This window comes from Hoplias malabaricus, chromosome 10 (genome assembly GCF_029633855.1).
Source record: "Hoplias malabaricus isolate fHopMal1 chromosome 10, fHopMal1.hap1, whole genome shotgun sequence".
NCBI lineage: Eukaryota > Metazoa > Chordata > Actinopteri > Characiformes > Erythrinidae > Hoplias > Hoplias malabaricus.
The window spans coordinates 23,299,714-23,319,877 of NC_089809.1; the positions used below are offsets into that span (position 1 = coordinate 23,299,714).

The following is a 20,164-nucleotide window of genomic DNA, read 5'->3' on the forward strand; positions in this document are numbered from 1 at the left end:
TCTGTAGCCGTATTTTCCACTTCTCAATGTTTTTTTCTAAGAATTTGGTTGCGTTTTCTGCTTCAGAAGTGACAATAATTTCTAAACACATTCTAGGCTTGGGTCTTTATTTCTGAGTACATCAAAAGCTTTTTTGTCCTTTTTTATATAATTTCTTTTCTCAGTAAAGATTCCTGATATTTACATATCCTCTCAGACCAGTAGTGTTTTTTTCACAGACCATTTTTTGTTTCCAGACATAAAACAGAAGTGGAATGTCCCATTTTATGTAATTCATTGATTAATTCATTCACTGTCTGTAACTGCTAATCTAGTTCTGGGTCACGGTAGGTCCGGAGCCTACCCGGAATCATTGGGCGCAAGGCAGGAACACATCCTGGAGAGGGCGCCAGTCCTTTACAAGGTGGCACACATACATACACACACGCACACACACACACACACTCACACCTATGGACACTTTTGAGTCACCTATCCACCTACCAACGTGTGTTTTTGGACTGTGGGAGGAAAACGGAGCACTTGGAGGAAACCTACATGGACATGGGGAGAACACATCAAACTCCTCACAGACCCTGGATCTATGTGGTCCCTGGAGCTATGCTGCACCCCCGTGACACCCTTTTATTTTATTAAATTAGAAATGATTTTTTGCTAAATTACATTTTGATGGTAAAATCAAGAAAAGAAAGGTGGTCTCTGACATTTAAAGGATACTTTGAAACACTGTTCTATACTGTATAATTTGTCGCTTTCGGAACAAAACCTTGAATCTCCAAAATAGCCAGTTTTTAGAATAAGGAAGAAACATATTTAACTTAAACTCTTAATAACAAAGGTGCCCAAAGAACCCTTTGTAGCACCTTTATTTTTAAGAGTGTATAATGAAAGTTAATTTTAAAAATATTTGTTTTCCATGTATTTTTGGACCACTGTATTGGTCCACTCTTGTTGAAATGTCCACACAATTTAAAGGGCTATCTTTAAATTTTTCAAATAGAAAAAATATGGAGATGCAAAGATACTGTTCTGATAATGACAAAATAAATAAATATTGTCATTCTCTATGTGACTCTAGGTGATGGCTTTGACACACCACACTTTTTGCACAGTCTCTATGTTTTCCTAAGGAATTATTGACTTGCATGATACACAGAACTGGTGCTTTTGGAATGCTTCTGGGTGTACAGAAATATTCTTGTATGAAGGATGAAAGTGACTCAGTGAGACAGCTTATCTGACATCAGCTGCTTGTTTGTGATTTTATTCTTTGTTCCCTTTGGACTTTATTTATGGAAGCAAGTAAAACTGTCAGTAACTGTGGTGACTGATTTATTTAACACTGGGTTGTTGTAGCTGATGTTGTAATGTTTTGTTTTGGGTTTTTTTTTCTTTCATAATTTCTCACTCATCTATTTCTTTTCTTGATAATGTACATTCTAAAGTATACATTTTGGATATGAAATTTTGCACCTTACAGAGTGAACCACATTTTGAACTAATGTGATGCCATTTCCTGTAATATACTATATTATATCCTAATTCTTGTATAAATCTGATCTTGAATGAAACATATACTGTGTTCAGATATATTGTTAAACTTGATTCTCTACATTAAGATTAAGTGTGGTACAAAGTTTTTTTTAATATTTGTGATTTATATGTGCAATAGAAGGTATAAATGAGAAAAATCATGTATCTGAGACATATTTTATTTAATCTGACTCAAATTACTCCTAAATATAATTTTTTGAGGGCAGCCAGTGTCACTGCTCCAGGTCTATAGGTGAGAATAAAAATATAATTCAGATATCACAGGGCTAGATTTATGGTGACAAACTAATGTTAATATAACAGGAAACTCTTAGAAAACACATAGCACTAAATTCTTATTTGTATTAACAGATTTATTTACATATTATTTGTGTCATTACTTCGGATTTTGTTATTACGGAGTGTGTGTGTGTGTGTGTGAGAGAGAGAGAGAGTGTGAGTGTGTGTGTGTGAGAGAGAGAGTGTGAGTGTGTGTGAGTGTCTGTGTTACTTGTTTCCATGGCTACAAAACTATTAATATAGGCCTGTTGTCTGTGTCTTATTTTCCTCCGCCCATCTGTAACTTGAACAAATTTCACCTGAACATTTTTATCTGGACGATAATCAGGTGTTTCCTGTAAAAACTCATTGTTATACCCTCTCTCTGTTTTCTTTCTCTGTTGGCTGAAAACCACATGGCCTCTACATTGCATTTATTTATTTCATTATTCTCTCAGTCATTTGAACATTTGTCCATGTTTCTCATTTATATTAAAACATTGTTATGACTATGTAGCAAAGGATTCATGGAAACAGAAGCCCTATAAAGCAAATAAAACATTTCTTTTATGGACAGAAGTGCTGTTTATTATGTTATTATTGTTTATTATGTTAGTGAGGACTGTGCATCTTTAGCTTTGCTTTGGTTAAAATGTACTCAGTTACAGCTGCTCTACATAGCACCAGTCAGATGTATAGTTGATGGAAGCCAAGTTTTGCTTTAACAAATAGTTTAAGCATGACACATTAAGGTTACTAAGCTGCAGCAATAAATAAATTCATATCTATCTAGACTTTAAACTGATTTGAATTTCAGATTTAAAATATCCTTGCTCTGGATTGCAGTTTGAATTTCAACTTTTCTCAATACATGAATATATATTGAATATTTACGTCTTTGAATAAAAATAAATTTCATAATGAATTTCAGTTGTGTGTTCAGTGTACACCCAAGACATATGGTTAAATTAAAATGCTGTTAATAGATGCATGCAATTTTCACCAAACCAGTTTTTAAAATGTTATTAATGTGTTCACAGTAGTACTTGCATAATCATGCTACTACTACTACTACTACTACTACTACTAATAATAATAATAATAATAATAATAACAAACAAGAATAGTATATTAAAATACTACCTATATCTATAGAATTCTAAATATGTATTGATTATTATTAACTTGCATTTACCACCTGACTGTGTCCTACTGTTAATTTATTTGTAATGTCTTTATTCGTTGTGTTGTTCTGTGTCTTATGCCTTTCTAACCTGTTTAAGAATACTGTATTAGGCTTGTGAGGTGCGGTCAGTGGATTAGTGTTGAATCTGCGCAGCGTCTCTGCCTCTGAGCCACAAAGAGCGTCTGCAGCGCCGCACTGCCACCTGCTCCTGTGCTCTCATTCGGCCAGACAGCCTGCTTTTTGCGCTCGACTAATTGGCTGTGCTGCCTGTCAGTACTGAAGGCGCGTCTTCTATTGGCTGAGGCATCGCGGTGTTCCAGTACTGAGGCGGGACCGAAGGGCGCTGCCCGGAGGGCGTGCACTCGAGGACAATCTGAGCGTTTATTCGCTGCTGCTTGACGTCCTGCGCCGACTCGGCGCTCTATTGGTCGACGCGGGGGAAGAGTTGGTGCTTGTTTGAAGCCACCCGTTTGCCCATAGCCCGTTTTATTCTCACTGTGAATGAGCGGTGCGGCTTCAGGAGCGTTGTCATGAGAAAAGCCGCATTTGCAGTATTACTCCTCACAGGCTGAGCCAAAAAAGAGAGAAAGGTCCAGAAAAACGTCTTATTTAGCGTTTCCCTTCTCTGTCCTTCTTCCCAGTGTGGACTAGCAGACTGAAGGTAAGACGCCCGTCTTATCCTCGCTCCGCGCTATCGGGTTTCAGTGCTTTAGCCGTTTGCTAAAGCAGCTTCGTCTGAATGCAGTGGGGCAGAAAGCTGAAAATGACCCCGAAAAGGGAGAGTCCCCCTACAACAGCTGCCTCTGCATGTCTGGAATTAATCCGTCTGTTGAAACGTTTAATGTGAAGTGTTTTATAGCCCACCATATCAGCATTCTTTAAACAGGCTGCATAAATTAAAGCCCACGTTGTTTCTAAGCTTACAATAATTTATCTTCAGCTCGCCTCGTGCAGTTAGACTGCTGTTATTCATTCAAGTCAAAACCTGAAGGGTTTCACTCTGAAACGCATTAAAGGCTACATTCAATTTTGTTTTTATTCGTTTATGTCTTAATATAGTTATTGGGAGGAGGTTTTACACGTGTAAAAATATCAGAGATGAATTACGATTAGGGCCACCTTATTGGCGGAATAATGTCTATTATACAGATGTTGCAGCTTTTCAAAAACTCATTAAACCCACAAAAATGTTAAAAATGTAACCACCGATCTTGAAATGGAATCATATAATCCTAGGCTTGTCAATTCAAGACTGCACAACAGTTATATGACAAATATGGTGTTTCTCTGTGCCAGAACAAAGACTGCATTAGTGCTGCCTCACATTAACAGGAGTCTCTCTCTCTCTCTCTCTCTCTCTCTCTCTCTCTCTCTCTCTCTCTCTCCAGTCTGTCTTCACACTCGAGGTGTGGTTATTCGTTTCTTTGTAGACGACCGTTAAGACAGACTGATGGGGGTTTGAGAGACGTTCCTCCTAAAACCTCTTCATTTAGAGGAGAGACCGTTAATATAAAATACACAGCGTTAGCATCCACTATTGGTCTCAACGCCGGCTTTATCCCTTGTCTGTCTGCGTCCACCTCCACACACGGTTCTCTCCCTGGAGTGTACGTAGCCTACTGTAATAACGAATGCGTTATACCCACTCGTGTGAGTGTGTTTGGTGTTGGACGCAGCCTGTGTCTCTTATATCAGAGATATATTTCTCCCACTCGCCACCCACACTGACCTCTCCGTGCTGAAGCCTCGTGAGCGTGTGTGGTGTCCTCTGGAGCGGTCAGATAGCGGGTGGGTTGTCGTGGATGGTGAAACGAGGCGTGAAGAATGAGACCTTATTGGCATTATATTCGTTTGTTTTTGCTGAGTGTGGTGGTGCAACACCACCTCAGGGGCCATGTCGTTTTGAAACACGGGGAAACCCCCAACAGTTAATAGACTTAATCTCAAGGGTTTATTTGGATTTTTAAGTCCACCTTAAATACTGCTGCAGTTATATTCAGGAACCAGTGGCGAGAACGTACAGGCCACGCCACAATGGAACTACAGAACCATTTAAGGTGGAAATAAAAATTCGAATAAGAAGCTGGTGAAGACAGTAGCCTCGGATTTACGGGAGACAAAAATAAAAATAACGCCGAAAAAGTTGTGCATGTGTATAGTCGGCTGTTTGTTGTGTACTTCTAATATGTAATAACATCATACGACAAGAAGAGCTATATGTAAAAGAGCGAGGATGGAGGCTCACCTGTTATTATGGCAGACCGGGTTGAACCTGTTAGAGTCATGCTTTGAGAAAGGGTGTGTGCCTGCCTCTCTCTCTCTCTCTCTCTCTCTCTTTCTCTCTCTCTCTCTCTCTCTCTCTCTCTCTCTCTCTCACACACACACACACACAGGTCTTTACAAAGCTGCATAATTATTCAGCTTTATGTTGATCTAAATGTTTTACTGAAGAGGACAGTTGATTTATATATTTATTTTTTATTTATTTATATTATTTATTTACATTTAATTTATTTTTACTGAATGTCAAATTTATTTATTTATTTATTTTGTCCATGTTCTATGATAAGTTCATTCCTTTCATTCATTATCTGTAACTGATTATCCAGTTTAGGGTCGTGGTGGGTCCAGAGCCTACCTGGAATCACTGGGCGCAAGGCGGGAATACACCCTGGAGGGGGCACCAGTCCTTCACAGGGCAACACACACACACACACATTCACTCACACACTCACACCTACGGACACTTTTTGAGTCACCAATTCACCTATCAGCGTGTGTTTTTGGACTGTGGGAGGAAACCCACGCAGACACGGGGAGAACACACCAACTCCTCACAGACAGTCACCCGGAGCGGGAATCAAATACACAATCTATGATAAGTTGCGCAAAGAAACATGGCCTACATTAAAATGTGCAGAAGCATATTATTTGTAGATAATACAAAGTATTAAGAATTTGAGCAAGAAAAATACAAGAAAAACAAAACAAGATTTTGGGCCCTTTAATTAATCTCAACTGAAATAGTAGTAACACAATGACATAAATTATGAGCAAGTAATATTAGAAGACATTTGTTACATGATTGGATTTACATGACACCACGACCCTGAACTGGATAAGCGGTTACAGATAATGAATGAATGAATGAATGGATTTACATGTATGTATGTTATCCACTCCTTTGACTGCTGATTTCAGCCTAAAACCATTGATACCAATTATTAATCTTCAGGCACAATACACTTTCACATTGTATATTATTGCATAAAAACATGATGCTGTGCTTCAATTATATAATAAACAAATAGCAGATAATTACATCTTCTCCCCAGAATGACCCACTCCTCAGCAAATATATATATATATACCTAAATCTGAGCTGGAGGGCAGCTCTTTGAAATGCTGACCAGTGCTTTGTGTACTTTCATACTCGAGGGAGTGATCGGCTGCCTGAACTCTACTTATGTGTGGGCTGTTTCCGACTCAGTTGATCTAATCAACATCCCCCTTTTTGTGTATGATTTATGCGGTAATGCATATTCTATATTTTGAACTTTCATTTAGGATAGACTATTAGTTTAACACCTACGCTTGTTATTGCTTTTGGTTCGTAAAGGGCAAAGGCAAAAATGGTTTACAGGATTGGATTACAGGATGCAATTAAGTTACTTGTCAGTCAAATGCCAGATGACCCAGTCAATAATAACTGTATTTAATAAAAACACATAATAATAATAAATGTGTTTAAAAATGTCTAAAAGTATGATTCAATGTTTCTGCATTTGTGGGTTTTGTATTTACAGGGTTCTGTTTAGAGTTTGACAATGGATTAGCAATATGTGTGTATTGGCATGCATAATACATTAATATAACTATCTAATATCTAAATATTTTAACTAATGAATGTTTTAATCACTTCAGTCATAGATGATGAAGATGACTCCTAGATGCTGAGTCATACATTTTGATTTCTCAACTATATGTGAACTCAGTATATGTGATTTCCCATTGATGCTGGATAGAAGTGGGTTACAGGAAGGATGCCTGTTATACTGTAGTGTATATAGAATATAATTTGGTGATGATTTGATGTGAAGGCCATGCTCTAGCATGGGCAAAGTAGGGGCAAGTACAGTGAGACAGCCTGCTTTGCAATATGAGGTCATGTATGATTTTTCTCCTACTCTTTGCTGTCTGGCCTGTCTTGTCATTTTATGTCATCATCAAACCTGCTCCACTCAGATTACCCTTCTATCACCACACACATTCAGTTATAGACAGTTACACATACGAACATTTATTTACATTAATACTTTACTGGATTGGATATTTCATTGATTATCCAAAAGTCTGAAAGGAACAAAATGTAATATGAAAATAATAAAATCATGTAGTCCATGAGTACATGGCTATTGTTAAATTTCATGGATTAAGTATGAAAGCCAAAAACAAAAAACTAAGCATGGTGAAATCCATGGTGGATAGAATCAGATACTACCAGTGACTGTGAATACAATTATTACTTTTCAAATAGTGTCATTATTTTGCAAATGTAATAGATTTAATTATTCCTGTTTATTTCTAGTTAGTCAAAAATGCTATTGGATGCTGCAGTAGACTCTTTTAAGACACATATAAGGCAACTTTATCGACTACACTACACTCATTATGACCCAATATTTGTCAGTCATACATGGTTTATAAACTCATCTTTGTTGTTTATCATTTTCTCTGAGGTCAACCAGAGGAATATAGGTCACAATTCTGATTCTTGGTTCCTTTCAAGGTTTCATCCTCTTGTTCTGGTAGTTTTTCCTTGCAATTTTCCACTCATCTTTTTCGCTTGGGGCACATACCCTGAATTCTGTAAAGGTGCTTTTTGACACTAGGTGTCTAGGTGTCTGTAGATAAAATTAAATTGAACTAAACAGAAGTGAAATGCTTATGGTGTTATTTGCCATCTTGAATTGCCCGTTCCCCCATAAATAGGTGAATATGTAAGGCTTTTCAAACAAACTCTTACTCCTTCATTTGTTTAAAACAAATGAGAAAAAACAAATGAATCTGCATCAATTTCTTTAAAAGGAACAAACTATGGTATTGACACTTTGCAGTCATGTTGGTAATTTGTATAAGACACACAAAACACAGTGCTTACAACTTTTACTTTGTCACCATCCTTTACTTTCTTTATATAAAACACACACATTGTGGAGTTCACACCTTTAATTTATAAACCGCCACAGCAAACTTAGTGGCAAGGTTTGGGATTTAAAAAATGGGTGATAACAGAAATTTGGTGGCTGCAGGTAGGAAGAAGTTGAGGTGTGTCCTATATGAAGCTTTAAAATATTTGGCATAGGATATTTTACATCTAATCTTGTGTATGATTTCAATATACATAGGAGTCTGTTCTTTTATCTATTTTTTTTTTTCAGAAAATGATTTGTTCTGTTCGGGATAAAATTGGCCAACTCTGGATCTTGTAGTTTTTCTGCATCTAAGCTGCCTACACCTTTCAAACGATTGGCCAGTATTCCCTCTCTTATTATTGCATCTCTGATCATGGAAATTTTTAAGGGTAATGGTGTTTTAGGTCCCAAAAAGTCTAACATTATCTCTGTACGCTTGGCCACTTCATGGCTGAAGGACATTAAGTCTATGTAAAAAATTGTGCTAACCTGGCAACCCAGCAGGATTGGATTGTAATGGGATTGGACAGAGGGTGGAATCTCAGGCTGTGGACTTCTGTGGAGCTCATCTCTGGACTGTACACATCTCAAAGACAGCACCGCTCTCAGGAATGCCAGTGCTTGAACTTAGCCCGTTTCCTTAATCTATGACAGAAAACCCTGGACATTTATGATTGAGTACAGTAAATATATTACAATTTTACTCCTTTAAATATGTAATTATATTTCATTATTCTTATTCTTATTATTAATATTATCATTATTATTATTATTATTATTATTATTATTCATGGTATGGCAGCAATTATGTCATATGTCAATTATGGTTTCATTCTTATATAAAACTGCAAGCATCCGACATAAAAACCTATGAAAATGAAATAATCAGCTCCGGAGAGAGAGAGCAGCTGAAACACAAAAAAGATTCAGAGTCATTTTAATACAATTTCATATTAAAACAAGTTTACAAAGAGTTTATTTATATGATTACTTAGTTCCAGTCAAGCAGGCCATCAGAGCTAAGTTTCACCTTATTGTAAAAGTAAAACCGAAATTGTTGGACTTTGTGTAGTCTGAATGCTATACGGATGGTTTAAAGTGAATAAAGTGAGGCTGTAATTAGGACCAACAATATTAACCATGTTAAACAAACAAACATGAACAGCAACAAATAACAATATTAAATAACAATATATAAACAAACATGAACAAGGATTGTGTTTATAAACTGTAACACTTATCTGGGGCTGCTTACCACCTTTCCAGTGTACTGTATTTCAACTGAAGAGAAAGAAAAAACAAGCAATCTAAACTTTTTCCCCATCTTAAGAAGATTGCCTGTTCGATCCCCAGCGATGCCTCAACTATCTGAGTACTTATGTCCAAGAGACCACAATTGGCCTTGCTCACTCTGGGTCAGAAAGCCCTCACCTTCAATTAATGTAATACTAACCAATATGGACATCTTTTAAATGGCATAAAAGTATAGGAGCTTGACTGAAGAGGGCAAAGATTTAAGTTTGTTCAGTTTTGTGGGGTATAATTTATTCTTTAATGGAATAATATATGGAATAATAGATTTTTCATTTATACCTAATTAATCCCCCCACCCCTCTCTCTCTCTCTCTCTCTCTTTCACTCTCTCAGGGATACTGCCATGTCCAAGCTGGCAGCAGGTGGTGCTAATGATGTCACCCGCTTCCTTTCTATGGAAGCGGGACCAAGCTCGCCCACCTCCGTATTCTCTGCCTCCAGCCAAGCTGACTGGGCAGCCAAGAGGCTAGTCTGGGTTCCCTCTGAGAAACATGGCTTTGAGGTAAGAAGGTAGTTTGAGTGACATTCCACATTGTGGCTGTAATAGGTCTGAGCAAATTTTGTTCACCTGTTTAAGGTCTTCAAATGTATGGTACCTCATATATGATACTATTTTAAATTCCAACTGTGAAAAAATATAAGTGGAGTGTTCCTAAATGCGTAATCTGAGCTGGGAGAATACAAAATGTGTATTCACATGTGTCAATTCTCTAACCCGCTTGCTTGGGATTGGTCAATCCAGTATGACATCACTAGACACCATTTTTATGGAAAAGTCAACACATTTTATGAAAATTTTCCCTGAATAAAAGCTTACCAAACATTTGTATTTAAGTGATCACTTGAAAGTATCTTGTAAGCTTCCAGATTGAAATTGTGTGTGTCATCCTCCTGTCAGTTTAAATCAAGATTGCAGTATTTGAGTGTGGTTTAATTCCAGACCCAGTACTTTTATGGTTGTTGCATTACTCTAATAACCTCCACAGTTCTCCTCACTGACATAGTTCCATTGCAGCTCGCCAGGGCTTCGATATGGCCTCTATGAATAGAAGAATATGCTAGCAGACACAGCAGCACTGAATGCTAAACAGCAGAATGATGTCTGTGTGACTTTTTGTCAGAAAGAGAGAGCGACAGAGGGAGAGAGAATGAGAGAGGGGAGATAGAGGAAGAGTGGGAGAATTGCAATGTAGCCCTTATGACCTCCAACAGGAAGTGCTAAATACTCTCTCTCATTGTTTTCCTCTCTCTCCCTCTCTCTCTCTTTCTCATATTCATGCACATTCACACTCTTTCTCCATATCTCAGTGTATCTCTGTCACTCTTTCTCACTCCCAAACATATTCCCCTCCAGCCTGTCTGTCTCCATCTCCATGAATATAGTCTCTGTTCCCCTTTCTGTATTTGTATATATGAATGAATATAAATGTTATAAATGGAAAAAATCTTACTGTAGCTAATTAAATGACACATCCTGAAGAACTGTCATTACATTTGTAAAATGAGTACATTTATTAGAGATGGCCTTTGTCAAAGTTATAGAAATGTGTATGATATATTGAAGAGTGGCATACAGTGAAAGCTTTCTTTCAGTCTCTGTTGGGGCTTTTCTCTTTTTGTTGTCTAGTCTGCGAGTGTCCGTGAGGAACGAGGGGATGAGGTGGATGTGGAGCTTACAGACAGTGGGCGGAAGCTTACATTATTGCGGGAGGAGCTTCAGCGCATGAATCCACCGCGTTTCAGTAAAGTAGAAGACATGGCTGACCTCACATGCCTTAATGAGGCTTCTGTTCTCCACAATCTGAGAGAACGCTACTACTCTGGACTTATATATGTAAGTGTGTGTGTGTACCACAGCTTACTTTTGTACAAATTCTATTCCCAGAAATGTTGCAACATTTTGATAAATCCAATACAAACATTAATCTGTGATTTGTTCATTAATTCCAATGTTTTTACAGACAAATCTTTTTGTATTTTGCAAGTATAAGCAAATTTTAAATTGATGCCTGCCTAATGCTCAAACTGTTTGGAGAGAAGTAAGATTAGAATGAAATATTTATAGCATATTCAAGTTACATCATTTTATAATATTCCACTATAAGCAGATGAATTTCTAATGGGTGAGAGTATCGTGATTGGGTGTATAAAATGCATCCACCAAAGCTTTTAAATGCCCATAGCTCACCATTGTGTTCCGTACTTTGTGACAGAATTGTTCAAGAACATTTCTAATTTCTCAGGTTTTTCAGGAAGGTTATGCACCTTGTTCTACACATAACATTATGAAAAGATTAAAGAAATCCAGAGAAATCTCAGTCCATGTAGTGCAAAGCTAGCTGAATGCGTGTGACATTCTTGCCCTCAGACAGCATTGCATTATAAATTTTCATGCTACTGTGATATATGGGCTCTGAAGTAATTCTAAAAACCTTTGTTGCTTAACACGGTCTGACACTGCATTAAGATATTTTAACCAGAAACTGTGCATATCGCGATGATGATGCAATAATGATATATCCTCCAGCTCTACACCAGTTCAATGCAGAAATGCTGCTGAGTTCTCTGGGCGCAAGTAAAATTCAATTGGGCAAAATGACAGTAAAACATGTGCTGGTCAGATAACAATGTTTCAGCATGAATTGTGAGAGTTTACATTGACATATGCTTCCATTGAGTGCATTGTGAAGGCTTTTGCTGGTTTGTCCATGGTAATTTCAGTAAGACCATGCCAGGCCTTATTCTGCACATGCTAAAACAACATGGCTTTGTAGACATACCTGACTGTCCTGCTTGTAGCCCAGACATTTCTTCTATGCTGCATCATGAAGAAGAGAATCAGACAATGGTGACAACAGACTGTTGAGCAGATCAAGTCTTATTTGAAACAAAAAGGGGCATAAATTCCACTTGCAATTCTGCAACAATTTATATCCTCAGTTCCCAAAGGATTAAAAAAGGATTCAAACTTTATTTATATTTACAATATTGAAGGATTGGCGAGACCTCAACATCTCTAAATGTGTTTGGATCGTGAGAAGCAGGAAATTAACCTTTAAAAGTATGGTGGTGTGAATGCTTTTCTACTTTGTGTCCTTGAGTATTTGAGAGTCTTTATAATGGTAACTAAACACCACATGGTATTGGACACTATGTGTGGCTGTTCTTGCTAAGTAAGAAGATTCAGTTACACATAACACGTGCCTATATGTTTATGGGCAGGTTAGAGTTTGTATTACAGATACGGTTAACAGTGGGTTAATTGGTGGTTAGGGGAGATTGATTTTTCTGACAAGTGAGCATAGCTACAGTAATTAAGTTTGAAAGTTGATAGAAAAATTTGATTATATTGTCACCAAAAGTTGGATAATTGTAATCTCTCTCTCTCTCTCTCTCTCTCTCTCTCTCTCTCTCTCTCTCTCTCTTCTCTTTCTCTCTCTCTCTCTCTCTCTCTCTCTCTCTCTTTAAATTTGTTGTGTAGACATACTCTGGCCTCTTTTGTGTCGTCATAAATCCCTACAAGAATCTGCCCATTTACACAGAGTCCATCATTGAGATGTATCGTGGCAAAAAACGTCATGAGATGCCACCACACATCTATGCTATATCAGAGGCAGCCTACCGGAGCATGCTACAAGGTATTCTCTCATCAACTTATGGTGTTTTGTGGGAGCATAATGGCCCAATGCATTAAAACTCTTGCCAGCAGTTTCATGTGCTAATCAGCTGTTTTCTGTCTGTATGTAAATTATGTACAGTAAACAAAATTACTTGAAATTAGCATGGAAATATGATAAATGTGTGTTTCTCATATACACAGCTGTAAAATTGGTAGATATATTGACATTGCAGCTGGTCATACATACATCTGGACTCTAGTCAGAATGGTTAATATTTTTAAAAATATATTTATTAAGCCCTCCTCTGCTGATCCAACACTAAACTGCCATGCATATTTACACAGTCTTGTTCTGTCTTATGAATACCCATCAGTTTGAAATTGCTTTCCAGTGAAGAGATATTAAATATCTACTGAAGCATGAATGTTTCTGTAATGCTTCAGAATATTTCCACTTTTACTTGTTTTTGATTTTACATATTAGCCTATCAAACTCCATGTAATTCAGTTATTAAAAGAAGAATTCTGAAGAATTGTTACCCTTGCAGCTTACGAGCTGGAATCCAAATGATTATTAGTAATAAAGAAATTACTTATTGGAACAGCAATGCATGATAATGTATTGTCATAGATGTGTCCTCACAACCATGTGAGGTCTTTTAGCTAGCATCGCTCTCTTCCCATTTCCTTTGAGAAATGTATGTTGTAGTTGCTGATGCTTATAGATTGTTGTTGAAATGTCACACACAGCATTGGGGTAAGGCAGAGTGCAGAAGTAACAAGCTATCTCTCTCCTCCTATTCTACTTACAGACAGAGAAGATCAGTCCATCCTTTGCACGTGAGTGTTATTGACTGAATATATAAGTAACAATTGAACACTGCTCAGTGTCTCAATGTCTGAGCAGTGGAGTTATTTTTGGCTTTTACAAAGAAGAGTTGTACAAAAGGACCAACAGTGCTGTGGCTATTCAAGCAGTCTATGCATGTGCTCTGATAGTCAGGCCAAGACTAAACAGCTGCCTTGTTCCTCTTGTACACTTCAAATTTGAGCCTGCAGTTTGTGGTTTTGTGTTTTGCATGTATCTGTGAAAAAAAATCTTATAGGGTAAATGGTTCCCAATAAGAAGTCATGCCTTGACAGTGTTTATTTGAAAAGCTTTAGGTTTGCTCCAATTTTTATAGGGCTTTTTAAGGCTTACTCGCTATAGGTTTATTTGCGTGTTACTCTTGTCATTTTAAATGAGCTATTCTTTTTCTCTGTGTGTGTGTGTGTGTGTGTGTGTTTGTTTGTGTGTGTGTCTTTCAGTGGGGAGTCTGGAGCAGGGAAAACTGAGAATACTAAAAAAGTTATTCAGTATCTGGCACATGTAGCATCATCTCATAAGAGTGGAACTCTGGGCCGCAGCAAAGACAGCGCCCTCCAGGTGAGGTTAGAGTGTAGCCCAGGAAGGAACATAGACAAAACGGTCATACTTTTTATTCTTTTTATTCATAGATATTGATTTATTTTGTTCTCTGCCTCTCTAATTCTCTGGCAGCTTCTGCAAGATTTCATCTTTTGTTCACTAAGCCTGCTGCACATTCACGACATGACTCTATGAAATCACAGGCATTAAAAAAAACTTGTATTTGCCTTTTGTTATCTAATGTTGCTTCTTTCATCCTTGAGTTTGCTTTAATCACCTTCACTTTTATGCTGCTCTCTTCCTCTAACCTTTTCTGGTGTATATTTTCCCATCTTTCCAAATGCCTTCTCTTCCCTTATCTCCTCCTATCCCTTCCACCCTAAAGATGGATGGCACACGTTCTCTGGGTCGTAGCAGTAGTTCTGTAAACAGGGTGAGTGAGGCTGATCTCCTTACTAAGAAAACATTTTGTGCTCCAAACCTCACTATACAACTTGTCAGATGTGTGCTAGAATCAGATCCCTGTGTAACACTCACTGGAGAAGGAAGATTGGTGTGTGCTCTTGCTTTCTGACTAAAGTAACTCTAATCTACAGTTTCCAAATCATACAAATGTTAACAACCTCATACTTTTAATTGCGAGTTCATTTTTTTTTGTGTGTTTGTGTGTTCCTTTAAGCACGTTGTGTGTTTGAACTTATTTTAATGCTTTATATTATGTGTTTTCCTTGTGCCCCCTGCATTCATTTGTCCATCCCTCGTTCCCTTTCTTTATTCCTGTGCTATAACAGAGTGTACAGTATGTGAGTATGGCCTGATTTTGAGGATGGTAGGGATTTGGCTATGTGCTGTGCTTGTGCTCCTGTAGGGGGCAGTGTATTTCCTCTACAGCAGGGGTGCACAACTCCAGTCCTGGAGGGCCGGTGTCCAGCAAAGTTTGGTGATTCCTCTGCTAAAACACAACCCTTAAACCTGTCAATTAACAGATGAGTTGAATCAGGTGTGTATGAGCAAAGGAATCACCAAACTTTACTGGATACTGGCCCTCCAGGACTGGAGTTGTGCACCACTGCTCTATAGCTTGGCTGTGGCAGTTAGGAATCCATGCCTATTCACACCTATGCTTAATGGTGTGTAACCTCAGTCTTGCATGGGCTGTACCATTCATATCTGTAGTTGTTGATGCAGCAAGTGTGCATTTTACTAGCACAACCACTGTAAATGAAAACAGATGCACATTTTCAAGATGTTATTTGCTTTTTTGTAGATATCACACAAAAAAGTTGCTATCAAGAAGACAGTTCCTGGTTATTAATTTCACTGACTTGTTTCTCAAATGACTGTGTGTGTGTATGTCTCTCTCTCTCTCTCTCTCTCTCTCTCTCTCTCTCTCTCTCTCTCTCTCCCTCTCTCTCTCTCTCTGTGTGTGTGTATGTGTGTGTGTGTGTGTTTGTCCCTCTCTGTGTGTGTATTGATAAAAAAAAAATAGCTAGCTGCTTCCTCTTGCTATTTCACTTGATACCATGTAGTTGCTGGAGCTTTGCGGCATCACATGCAGTGCTGGGCTTTTCACAGATGTCAGTAGTGCGAGTTTTATTTTACTCCCTACTCTAAATAATTGCTCTCTGTGTCCTGTAGGGGGAGCTAGAGAGACAGCTACTGCAGGCCAACCCTATACTGGAGGCCTTTGGCAATGCCAAGACAGTCAAAAATGACAACTCCTCCAGATTTGTAAGACCCTTTGTCTTCTCACTGTTACTTACTTGGATGAATACAGGTAAAATACTGAATTTATTTTAACCTGTTTCAGGGCAAGTTTATCCGAATCAATTTTGATGTGACTGGGTATATAGTCGGTGCCAACATTGAGACCTGTATCCTTTGATAAAAATAGTGATACAGTATACCCTTCTCGTTTGTATTCAGTTTAGTTCTTTCTCTATTACTCTAATGTGTTTTGCTTTTGGAAAAGTTTGCTGTGTATGTGTTCTTAACTGGTGTGTGTTAGATCTGTTGGAGAAGTCTCGAGCCATCCGCCAGGCAAAAGATGAGAGAACATTTCACGTCTTTTACCAGTTACTCTGTGGAGCCTCTGAGGACACAAAAGGTGAAGAGTTTAAAAAATCTGTATACTCATTCAGACTTTCCCTTACTTTAAGTTGAATTCAGATTTTTGCTCTAGAATAAACAGTGATTTGTTTCTTGTCATTTCAGCTGAGCTCCTCCTGGCTGGAGCAGATCAGTACCGCTTCCTGTGTGGAGGTTCAGTTCCTGTTCCAGGTCAGAGTGATGCAGAAAACTTCACTCAGACAATGGACTCCATGAGCATTATGGGCTTCACTCAAGAGGAGTCCTTGTGTAAGATACTTGACATTACTTAATATTTTCCTAGTAGAGAGCAATGACTGACTATGCACACCATTAAAATGTGGACTTTAATTATGCTATTTTGGTCTCAGCTTAATAAAGACATAAAAAAACAATCTCTCTCGCTCTCTGTCTCTCTCTCGCTCTCTCTCTCTCTCTCTCTCTCTCTCTCTCTCTCTCTCTCTCTCTCTCTCTCTCTCTCTCTCCCTCTCCCTCTCCCTGTCAGCCATGTTGAAGGTGATCTCTGCTGTGCTGCAGTTTGGCAACATTTGCTTTCAGAAGGAGAAGAATTCAGACCAGGCCTCTATGCCTGATGACACAGCTGCACAGAAACTGTGCCATCTGCTGGGCATAAACGTTCTGGAGTTCAGCAGAGCCATCCTTACTCCTCGCATTAAAGTGGGACGCGAGTATGTACAGAAGGCCCAGACCAAGGAGCAAGTGAGTGATCTGTGGATTATGACACTAAAATTTAATGTCATGTTAATGTTAATAAGGAATCTTTAGAAGAATTTATTTCTGTATCTGTGGTTGTATTATTTAGGCAGACTTTGCGGTAGAAGCTCTAGCAAAGGCCACATACGAGCGCCTGTTCCGCTGGCTAGTTCACCGCATCAATCGAGCACTGGACCGCAGACAGAGGCAAGGTGCTTCCTTCATTGGCATCCTGGACATCGCCGGTTTTGAGATCTTCCAAGTAAGGCTAATTGAAAGGGGGAATGGGCCAGAACTTTGGGAAAGCTTCATCATTGATGATTCTGATCTTTTTCACAGCTTTAAAATATTATGTTCCTTTCTACCAGTTTTCTTCTTCCATTTTCTCATATTCTGTTTCCTTTCTCTGTACTCTTTCAGCTCAACTCATTTGAGCAGTTATGTATAAACTACACTAATGAAAAGCTGCAGCAGCTATTTAATCACACAATGTTTGTGCTGGAGCAAGAGGAGTACCAGCGTGAAGGCATTGAGTGGAACTTCATAGACTTTGGCCTAGACCTGCAGCCCTGCATCGACCTCATTGAGAGACCGGTTAGTGTGTCTGTGGGTGTGTGTGTGTGTGTTTCCTACTCTTTTTAGGTTATACATACAAAGTTGTCCATATTGACTTGGAAGCCATCACACAGCATCCAACAGTAAAGAAAACTTCATGATTCTTTTATGCAATGACAGCAGACACAGTAAAAAGACACTATTCAGCATGCTGATCAGTTTTACTAACCCAAATATAACAGTGTAACATCTCAGTACAAGCAGGGCGAAAGGACATTTAGTGAATTTGTGACCTAATGCAACTGTGTTGTTTAAAAAATATATTATTGTTATGAATTTAAATATAGGTCAAATATTGTAAGAATACAAAATGTGAGTCAAATATGAATCAAATCAAATAATGTGTGGAGTGTATTACACTGCTAGTGAACATCACTAATGGAAGATTTTAACAAGACATCTCTCTGGATGTACTGCCAGCGAAACATTAGGTTTGACAGGATTAATTGGTTCTATTGTCTTTTACTTATGGTTGGTTGGCTTCACAGGCACACCCCCCTGGTGTGTTGGCACTGCTGGATGAAGAGTGTTGGTTTCCACGGGCAACAGATCGATCGTTTGTGGACAAATTGTCTGCGGAACAAGGCTCGCATCCCAAATTCTACCGTCCACGGCAGCTCCGTGAAGAGGCAGATTTTTCCATTATACACTATGCTGGGAAGGTTTGTTCTTAGGCTTCTCTTCTTTTAATTCATCTCCCACCATTCTCTGCAGACTTAACTACATTGTGATTCAAACTCTTTCTCTACACCCCCCCCCTCTCTCATACTCACCCTGTTATTTCCATAGGTGGACTATAAGGCAGATGAATGGCTGGTTAAGAATATGGATCCTCTAAATGATAATGTAGCATCTCTTCTACACCAGTCATCTGATCATTTCATATCAGAGCTCTGGAGAGAGGGTGAGGGAATCTGTTTGTGTGTGTGTGTGTATGTGTGTGTGTCTGTGTGTGCATTTAGGTAATATTTTTCAGTTTCACAGATACATGTGAAAACATAAAAATAATTGATTATTCTCACTGATCACTGATGTTGATCAGTGTACATTATCAAGTACTAACATGTTTCTTACTTCCTTTGTCTCTCTGGCTTTCTCCTTCTCTCTACATCATACTCTTTCACACATATACTTATCTACCTTTCACTCTTGCCCCTTGTTCTTCCCTCATATTCTTCTCTGTTCTTCTCTTCTCTTTCATGTCTTTCCCTTCCTCAGATATTCAGACACTTCCTCGTGTGTACTTTTTTGACTCCTATGCCACACTGCAGACCAATGGCTCTGACAGCAGTAGGTTTATCCTCCAAATTGTTTGTTCCACAGTTACCTTCCCTTGTGTTCAAATTCTCTCTGTCGTATTCATTGTGTTAGTTCTCTCTCTCTCTCTCTCTCTCTCTCTCTCTCTCTCTCTCTCTCTCTCTCTCTCTCTCTGTAGTACATTTGTGTCCACATATTAGTGTATTTTTTCCTTTTTTCAGAATTTTCCTTCCTTACTCTTCTTGTTCTTGATACAGTGAATGTGTACATTAATGTGTACATTAACTGCTGTACAGTTAGTGCTGCAGTAACTGAGTAGGAGTGCTTATTACTTTCACAATATTTGGACTGTACTGCTTTAGCAGAAATTGTGGGGGTTTTATCAGTGTAGTTTGTGTTTTGATTCTTGCTTTAAAAGGTATTTTAACTTGTGTTTCTTCTTCATTCTTATTAAAATAACTATTGATTCACAACATCTTCAGTGTTCTTGACACTATGCATGAAAAAATATATATATATAATATATATATATATATATATATATATATATATATATATATGCATTAATAATTTTTTCCCTTGTCTTTTCATTGGGTTTTCTGCGATTGCATAACTTTTGCATATTAACATATATTAATGTTTAGATTTTGCCATTACTGATAATATAGACACATTTTGTTGGACAAGAGGACTGATTCATTCACCACAAATCCACTGGTAGTATTGTTCTTACTACTTGTCCAGGAATTATTTGGTATTATCATAAGAGATCAGTTTATTAAGAATGTGTAATTTACTGGTATTTTCTCCTCAATGAATGTGCATAGTTCTAACACCTGGAACAATATATGTTCAAATGTCCTTCTTTATGTCATGCTTAATGCCACTTCAAATCGTCCCAGATATATTGAAACACTGCTGGGGAGATTTATATCCCTCTGGCTGGCACTTTGTTT

The 20,164-nt window shown here is 38.1% G+C and overlaps 1 protein-coding gene across 1 annotated transcript in view; it reads left to right on the top strand.

The window, feature by feature from the left end:
- The first annotated feature begins 3,512 nt into the window (after nt 1–3,512).
- myh14 (myosin, heavy chain 14, non-muscle) overlaps nt 3,513–20,164 on the top strand; it is a 37,477-nt gene continuing 20,825 nt past the window's right edge. The window contains exons 1-17 of the mRNA XM_066682252.1: nt 3,513–3,659; nt 9,841–10,009; nt 11,135–11,341; nt 12,989–13,145; nt 13,939–13,966; nt 14,435–14,552; nt 14,920–14,967; nt 16,173–16,265; nt 16,345–16,408; nt 16,543–16,641; nt 16,749–16,892; nt 17,128–17,342; nt 17,446–17,598; nt 17,757–17,930; nt 18,440–18,613; nt 18,741–18,855; nt 19,170–19,241. Coding sequence (XP_066538349.1) covers nt 9,851–10,009; nt 11,135–11,341; nt 12,989–13,145; nt 13,939–13,966; nt 14,435–14,552; nt 14,920–14,967; nt 16,173–16,265; nt 16,345–16,408; nt 16,543–16,641; nt 16,749–16,892; nt 17,128–17,342; nt 17,446–17,598; nt 17,757–17,930; nt 18,440–18,613; nt 18,741–18,855; nt 19,170–19,241 — 2,020 coding nt within the window. The 5' untranslated portion in view covers nt 3,513–3,659; nt 9,841–9,850. The remainder of the gene's footprint in view (nt 3,660–9,840; nt 10,010–11,134; nt 11,342–12,988; nt 13,146–13,938; nt 13,967–14,434; nt 14,553–14,919; nt 14,968–16,172; nt 16,266–16,344; nt 16,409–16,542; nt 16,642–16,748; nt 16,893–17,127; nt 17,343–17,445; nt 17,599–17,756; nt 17,931–18,439; nt 18,614–18,740; nt 18,856–19,169; nt 19,242–20,164) is intronic.